General features: G+C 49.8%; 1 protein-coding gene across 1 annotated transcript; it reads right to left on the bottom strand.

The window, feature by feature from the left end:
• Positions 1–1,786: 1,786 nt before the first annotated feature.
• NSFL1C (NSFL1 cofactor) lies at positions 1,787–8,258 on the bottom strand. The gene is made up of 8 exons (XM_018073930.2): positions 8,064–8,258; positions 7,375–7,449; positions 6,085–6,250; positions 5,662–5,754; positions 4,921–5,030; positions 4,364–4,501; positions 3,695–3,859; positions 1,787–2,887 (listed from the first exon to the last, which is right to left on the bottom strand). Exons 1-8 carry the CDS (start codon positions 8,249–8,251, stop codon positions 2,725–2,727), a joined length of 1,098 nt encoding a protein of 365 aa, XP_017929419.2. The 5' UTR covers positions 8,252–8,258; the 3' UTR covers positions 1,787–2,724.
• Positions 8,259–8,353: the final 95 nt, after the last annotated feature.

The following is an 8,353-nucleotide window of genomic DNA, read 5'->3' as shown; positions in this document are numbered from 1 at the left end:
ATCTCTTTCCACCATTGCCTTTTTTCTGCTCTGGTGTATTACCCCTTCCCCATTAATTTGCCTGACTGTCATTTTTGCTTTATAGCTTATTTTATATTGGAACACTCCACCAGCTCACAGGAGACAGTGTAATACAGGACATTGCACGTACATCACTCTCAGTTGGTTCCACGGGCTCTTTTGTCAGCTTTGGAAGAAGATAGGTCTGTCCTGGTCACTGATCTTGCAGTCCATCCTGCAGGCAGCGGGACAGAGCTGACCTGCTCAACCAGGAGATAAGCACTGCTCATGACTTACGAAAACCAAGGAGAGAACCAGAGGCAGAAGGAGCCAGCAGCGGTGTCCCAGGGTGCTCCCGGTCACACTAGAGCACAAGGTGCAGCTCCCACAGAGAGCAGGATCTGGCAGAGCTCCTCAGAGGAGCCTTCGAGGTGGAGAGCGGCTTCTCCGCAGCACTGCCACCCTCCGGCTCCAGGGAAAATTCCCTCTTCCTGGCAAAGAAACGCTCCTGAGCCCCTGGATTTATCCCTTTTCCCTCCCAGCAGCAAGGAGAGAACTGGCAGCAAACCTGGATGTGAAAGTTCCCATCAGTGAGCAGAACCTGCACAGCAAAACCTTAGGATCAGCAGCTGGAGGAGTTGCTGTCTGGCTGCCAACACTCCCTGAATTTGTGGGCACCAGTGTGGCCAGTTCATCCAAAGACCACGGACACCAGCTGGCCACCACCTGTGCTCTGATGCCACTGGCTAACAAAGGCAGAAGCAGGAGACAAATAACTGGCACCCTTTCTGTTGGATAAACTTTCTCTCTGGGTCTCGGGGTGCATCCTATCCAGCATTCCAGAAGACATTGTCCCAGGTCCCCAGAATGGCACGTGTGAAGATCAGGATACAAGAACTCCTCTGAGTAACTTCTCACAAGGCAGCTGTGACTCTGTTTTGCTCTGAGGGAAACCCCCTTTTCTCAGTTCTCTCTGTACTGGTTCCCATAGGTCATAACAAACACCAGCAAGTGATGCAGGCAGGTGAACCCCAAACTCGCCTGTCAGAAAAAATAATCTTTTAAAGTGCTGCTGAGAGGTTAAGCCTCATTTAGCTGAAGATAGCTAAGCACAGGAAGCCTACTCACAGAGCAACCCGAAGATGAGACACCCTCACAAACATCATCCAAAATCAGAGACCAGATGGCAGCCAGTTAGAAAGGGTCAAACACTGTTTTCCTATTTTGTGGGCTTTTAATGGCATTTTTCACAATAATTTACAAATTGGTTGTTACACACATTGTATGTCTATTCTGTAAAGAAAAATGTGAGTTAATTCAGCTCTCAGTCGAGAAACTGCTGTAAAAATGACCTTGCCGAGGGCTGGTCTCTGCTCCCGCTGGTTTGTTACTACAGGCAGCCAAGCGAGTTCCTCACGCTGAACCCGCCCAACCTGCCAGCCCCTCCCCTGCACCCAGAGCTCCCTCTGCTCACACCAAGGTGAGGACCTGGAAGCTTCCCAGTGCTGAGGGGGGTGGACTCACAGTGCGGGGCTCAGGATGCGGAGGGAGAGCTCCAGCCCTTGGCAGGGCAGGAGCGTGGCCTCTCCCAGGGACCCTGCTCCCAGGGAGCTGGTGGCTGCAGCCCACGGCTCAGCTCTGGGCTCTGCTTGTAAGCCCAGGATGAGGACAGAAGCAGCACAATATTCTAGCCTCGTGTCTGGGCATAAGGACCCACAGGATTCTGTTCAAGGGAGAGAAAGATATCGAGACCTGAGCCCAAAACACAAACAGAACAGACCAAAGCTGGAGAACTCCAGGTGTTCAGCTATGTTAGTCCTCAGCAGAGGAGAGGAAATACATCAAATACAGCCTTGCGTTTTTCCACCTGAGCTGTTGCCATCATCTCAATAATTCACCTCTTAGGATATAACTTGCTTTCCAGTTAGACTCTGTTTGTCTCTTACTTCCAGTCAGTTCAAGCTGATTCAGCTTTGTACCTTCTTGGAAAGAAGAAGTCAGCAGCAGGGTTTCTCAGAGAAATGCAATACAGCAAATTAAACCTGCAGCCGGTCTGGCCTGCCAGGGAAAGCACAGGCAGAGCAGGTGGGGACTGCAATGAACGCCCCAAGAGTTCAGCTGAGGGAAGGAAAGTCAGGGCTTTCTCTCCGGAAAAGCCTGGGAAGTGTTAAACCTTGCACCTCAGATGCTGGAGTTTTCCCCACACTGAGCTCTTTCACAAAGACTTCCCCCATAAGGCTTTTACAGAAGTGTAACCACTATCCTGACAATCAGATCACCAATTCTCAGATAGTTTATATTTAATGTGCAGAAAAAAAAAGGGACTACTTTGCAGCAGTCCCTGGAGGGAAGAGCAAAAGGACTGTGGTGAGCAGTAAACAGACAGAAACTGCTCCCTGAAGCTCCCTTCCCCCTCGCCTTCCACCTCTCTCTGAGCGCAGTAACTCAATCCACAAAGGTAACTGAACTCTCCTGGGAGAATCTGGGGCACAATAGGCTGCGGCTCCTTTCAAAACGGATTCGTTTCGTTTTATTTATTTTAAAGTCCACTGATCATCATCACAAAAAAAAAAAAAAACCCATCGGAAATGCAACTAAAGAGAAAAAAAGTCCAACCAAGACCTAAGAACCCAGAGCTACGAGCAGATGTGGGCCCGTGTGGCACCGCGCGGGAGGGGACGGCCCCGTGCGCCGCGCCAGGCGTGTGGCCACAGCTGGGGTCCTCTATGTCAACCGCTGAACAATGACAGCGTTGAGCAGGTTGGCTTCCTTCAGGGTCTGGTTCTCGTCAGTCAGCTCTTTATTGGGGAAGGTGGTCATGAGGACGAAACTGGTGGCAGCCATCGCTGGCCGAGCATCTACTATGAAGAGCCGGATGTCACGGATCCTGTCCAAAGGGATCAAACACACAAGGGTGATCCTGTTACTGAACAGCTTCTACAAAGGTGTGCAGCCTGTGCTGCATCTGCTTCCCAGCTCACGTCACAGGCCACAGCCAGACTATATTCTGATTTAACCTGCTCCTCTGTGGGCTCCCGTTTAGTGAAATAACAGCAGCTCAGTGTTCTTTGTCTGTGTTGTCAGGAGGTTATTCGAAACTGAAAGCTTCCAAACCCTTAATGATGAACAGATTTAAAGAACTGTTTGACACTTGCTGCTCTGAGTGATTGAGCTTGTCACACACAGCAGAACCCAGAGGATTTCGGCTCCCCTGAGCAGCCACACAGTGACACGGGATCCACTTCCTGAACTCAGTCATAGACAAAGGCTTTTGTAAGTCTTTGCCCTGGGCTTGACTCTTATAGAAACTGGAGGAATGAACATAAACCTCAAATCAGGGAGGTGAGAAGGACTTTAGGAGAGCAGTCTGAGGAAGCAGTGGGGTATCTAAGCCAGCTCTGCTTGTCCAAGGGAACAGAACAGTTTTTTATAGGTGACATCAAGGAAAGTGTTGCTGATAACACTGACCCTCCCAGATGTGGTATCACTGGCTATAATCTATCCCTATTTGGAAAGCAAATCCTATCCAACAGTTAACAACTGCCTTAAAACCCCACAATAATTCTATTCCTCCTCATCTATACAGAAGGATCCCCAGAGCTCCCTTTGGCAGGCAACCAGGATTTTAACACCTGCTCCACCTGTGTCCAGTCTGCAGTGCTACGCAGCCCTTCCTGGTGTTTCCTGCTCATACCTGTGACTGTGGTTAAACTTCTGGACCAGTCGCCCACCGTCAGCGAGCCGGATCTGGATGTTGGTGACGGGCTCCGACTCATTGATCGCGATGGCAGAACTGGCTTTGGCTTCGTTCTCTGCCTGCTGGGCTGGTGAGCTGGTGCCCATCACCTGGGGCACGGTGCTGGCAACAGGGGAACACAAGGGGAGCTGTTAAAAATCAAACTCACCTGGCTGCAGGGAGCCAGGATCAGACAGCCAGCTCATCGCCTGCCAGGCCCAACTACCAGGGCTGCTAGACAGGAGACACCAAGCAAGCTGGAAGTAAGAATTTATTAGTCAGCCAGTCAGCAGGAACTTGTCTAGAAATTCACCTCTACCATCTCCTTTGGTACCATGTCACAGGCCCTTACATCCTCACGGGAACAAGGGCAGTGTGACTTGGAAACACTGCTCCTACGTGTTCTATGGGAGTTCCAAACCAGGGACCCGCCTCCCGCTAGGGAGAGGCTGAGCCACCCCACAGTACATGCCAGTGAGCCTCGTTTCCTTAGAGGAACACCTCCCATCCCACAGGCACCCAGTGCCTTTCCTTCAGAAAGATGAATCAAAAGGCTCCACCTAGCAAGGCTCTCGAGTGACTCTCTCCCATCACACACAGAGCAAAGCAGTGCCGCCGTCTTCTCACCTGCCCAGCTTCTGTCCTTCTCCAGTAAAAGCCTTGAAGACACTTTTAGGTTTCACATACTCCTCATCCCGGTGATCCTCCATATCCAGGTTCACCTGTCCTCCCCGTGCTAACCTGCGCAGCTCGGCCGGGACTTCCCTGCAAAGACAGAGTCCTAAGGCAGCTGCCTGAAGCAGCAAGGCAGGAAAGTGTGGAGAAAAAGCCCCAGACCTTTGGATTTTCAGGAATTGCAGTGTGCCCCTTGCTTAATTAATAGGGCAGACACACACCTCCCCCATTGACACACACAAATTAAAGGCTACTTTTCCCTGTCACCTGGAGTGATGTCATGCATCAGAAATCTCACCCCAAATATGAACACCTCTTTGTTCACTTCACACAAACCCCACACAAACCAAAGCCACTCCCTGTTTACCTGAACCAAATGTTCCATATGAAGAATAATTAATTTCTTACAAGAAAGCTCAGGTGAAATGTGCCAGATTCAGCAGCCTGGATTCCAAAAACACTTGTGTTTCAGAAAACAGATGCTCTTTTTCTTCCCTCTCACTACGTACCCTCTGCGGATATCATCGAGGAACTGGGCATTGGATGGATCCTGGTAGCTCCTCAGCTCTCCACTATCCAGACTGAATCCACTCTTCCAGAGCTTCAGTACAACATGCACCTGCAGCAGCCCCCAAACAACAATCAGCCTCACTGAGCATCTTGGTGACAACAAAAATCGATGCAAAATGAAAAGTTCCTACTGGGCAGAGGAGCTTTCGGGTGCAGAAAACACTCCAGCCAGGTTCCTCTGGGCTGAGGGAAAAAACCCAAAGCACTGGCTATGTATGTAATGGTCAGGTGTCAATTCCTAGAAGGTGGCACCACAGTCCCCTTTTAGGCAAATATGGCTGAAGAGCCAGGAGTGTGCTGGGTGAGGAGCCTAAACCAGGCTCCCACCACGGCCTAGAAGCACGTTTGGCCATAAACCAAGCATGAGGGAACCTCACACTGATGCTGGCAGCTCCACAGCTCTCCAGTGGATAAAGAAAAGTTAATTGCCCAGTGCTCTTCACACATTATTGCACTTCTAAGGAATGCTCATATTCTTAATTAACAGTTCATCAGAAAACTGCTTACCCAAGACCAATCATCTATTTTCTACTCAGAAATCCCACAGGAAGCAGGATTTACCATATTTCTGTCCTTGTGAATTTCTGTCAAGCTTTGTAACTCTCAGGGGTGGCAAGCTCTGTAGCTAGAGCAGAGAAATCCCTTGGGTCACATCTACAGACTTGTGCAGACATACTCACATCCTGAGCAGAGTTCTGCCTCCTCTCTCCTGCCACGTAAGCCGACTCCTCCTCGGGAGTAGCCCCAAGGCGATACCCTCCCCCTGCAAAAGGCTGGAAGAGAGAAGCAGGCAAAGGGTTACAGAACCACACAAACCCAAGAGAGCTGCTCCCCTTCCCCACCACCCCTGTGGATGAACAGGGGCTTCATGGCATCAGCAACATCTATTGCCCTGCAGGCACAGTGACAGCTTCAGCAAGTTCATAAATACGGCACAAGAGAGCGGCTTTTCTTGCTACTGTGACACACAAAATAGAGCTGCACTGAGAGAGGAGTCCAGACTTAGTTGTCAAGGTAATTCCAGGCTCCTCAGTGCCAAACAGCTGGCATGATGGAGCCTTGACTGAAACAGGGAACAGAAGGAAGAACTCAGCCCTCCTCACCTTCGGCTTGCTTGTCTCGCCACCGCCCTTGGTCGTCCGATCGACGGCCACCGCGCCGTGTTCCTTGGCTCCCTTGAACAGATCCTCCACCAGCTCGTTGGGACTCTTCTTCCTCGGAGGGCCCACGATCTGCTGGCCACTTCTCTCCGAGCCACCAGCATAAAACCTAACAGAAAGCACCCGGCCCCTGGTCAGACTGGACCCGCTGCCTCTCCAGGACCCAGCGGTTTGACATCAGGATTCACTTGTCCTTATTTGTGCACTCAGTGAAACACCTTGGAATCACAAATACTGGATACTACCAGCGTGTCTCCCACTGCCGCCACCTGCAAGTTCCTGTACTGCAGAGACCTTCTTTTTATGTCAATTACTGTAAGATTACCTGTGGATCAATAGCAATAAAGTGGCCACAAGTCTCAGACCTGGCAAGAGGAACAGCCCAGAGGGACAAGCCCTGTTTTAAACACCAGTACCAGCTCAATCACCCGGCTCAACAAGGCTTCCAGCAAGCCTCTGACCCATCAGAGAAACATCCAACTGGAATTCTGAGGGAAGGCACACAGTCATGCCACACAAAGGACGGATCTCAGCTGGAAGCAATGGATGCACAGTCAGTGAAGTGCAATTAAGCACTTCTGGAAGATTGGGTTTATTAGCTTCCAGATGGCCTGTAACACACACAGAGCGAGCTCCCAGCTGCCTGCAGACCACGGTCCATCCAGGCTGAGCCACCCCTTCAGAGACATCAGTTCCATTCCATTTACTTTGCCTGTCAACCTTAAGGGTATTTAACTACTTACAGTTGACATCGTAGGAGACTTTCCCACTAGTATTCCATGTTCCTGTTTTTCTTTCCACTTCCACATGCCAGTACATTACCCTTAAGCAGCACTTCAAAAAGAAACCAAACGAAACAACCCAAAACCAAAACCCCAACAAAAATAAAACCGTAAACCTCAAGCAGAAAGAAAACAAATCTCTGCATTATTCCCACATTTCCATTCTCTATGGACATAAATGAGGATCTGGGCTGTTTCCTGTTCTTAACCCAGGGCTTCCATACCCTACTTTAGGCTTTCTCTCAGCGCTGAGAGCTGGTGCTTACACAGCTGAGCACGTGCTTGTGCACAGGTTTTGCACTGACAAACCCCTGTCAAACCGCAGATGCTTCACTACAGGAACTTTATAGAGACACGAACTTGATCTTAAAAAAACTGAACACAAGCAGCAAGTCCTCCCAAAAGGGCCGGGATAAACACCCAGGGTTTGAGTCTCTAGCTAGAAACTTACCGCTGTCCCTCCTCCTCTTCATCATCCTCCTCCTGCGCATGCACAAGGTCTCTGAACGAGGTTACTCGATGGTCACTGCAAAGATCCAGCAAGAAGAATGTTGGGACACAGTCCAAACTAAAACATTCCCAGATAAAACATTCCACACTGAAACAGTCAACACTGAAACAGCCTCCTTCTGCAAGGTGGACTCTGTTTACTGATGCCTGAACAGAGAGCATTTCTCTTCAAGATACAGCCAGCAACTCCTCTTTAAAACTGGGCAGCATTCCCTGACTTCACAGGGATTTGGTAAGGCAAAACTCACTTCTTATTTTGTAAAATGCTTGACTTGATCAGCTCAGGTCTCACACAAAACCAGAAAATGTTCTTCCTGCAGAGACATGGTCTGCTCAAATGAAAGTATCATGAACTGACTGTCTTTAACCTCAAAAGACTAACCAAGTTTTTCCTGAGCAATGAGCCGAGCTTTCCTAACTGATCTCTGGCTCAGTTGTGCAATAACACCCGTGCTGGTGACGTACAAATGCTCAGGCTTTCACAATTTCTAGAGAGCCAAATGAGGTGAAGCAAATCTAAACACAGAGCTACTCCCGAAAACTAACACACATCAGTGCTTTATAGAGAGTTTGTGTTTTCACAGTTTCCACTGTCAGGTTTCCAGGATGGACCTGGAGCTCACTTCTCACCTGGCTCCAGTGCCTCTGGATATGGAGCTGGGGGTGGGCTGGGGCAGGGTCAGGATGTCCTCATCACCCCCGTCCTCGTAGAAACTGGCGAGGGCAATCTGCAAAGGGAAACCAGCAAAGTTTGTCAGGATGGGAGTAAACACTCCAGAGAAAGAGCAAAACCCACATAAACATCCCAGCTGAACCATCTGCCACGCTGGACCTCTCAAGGCACCTCTCACTAAAGACACTTCATGCCATTTCCCCTTTGCAGGTCCTGGCAAAGACAAGGCCTTGGCAGGCTCTGCTGT

Source organism: Manacus vitellinus, unplaced genomic scaffold, assembly GCF_001715985.3.
Source record: "Manacus vitellinus isolate BGI_N305 unplaced genomic scaffold, ASM171598v3 scaffold_26_pilon, whole genome shotgun sequence".
Classification (NCBI taxonomy): domain Eukaryota; kingdom Metazoa; phylum Chordata; class Aves; order Passeriformes; family Pipridae; genus Manacus; species Manacus vitellinus.
Note: the sequence above shows the minus strand (reverse complement) of the source record. Positions and strands in the feature narration are given on the sequence as shown.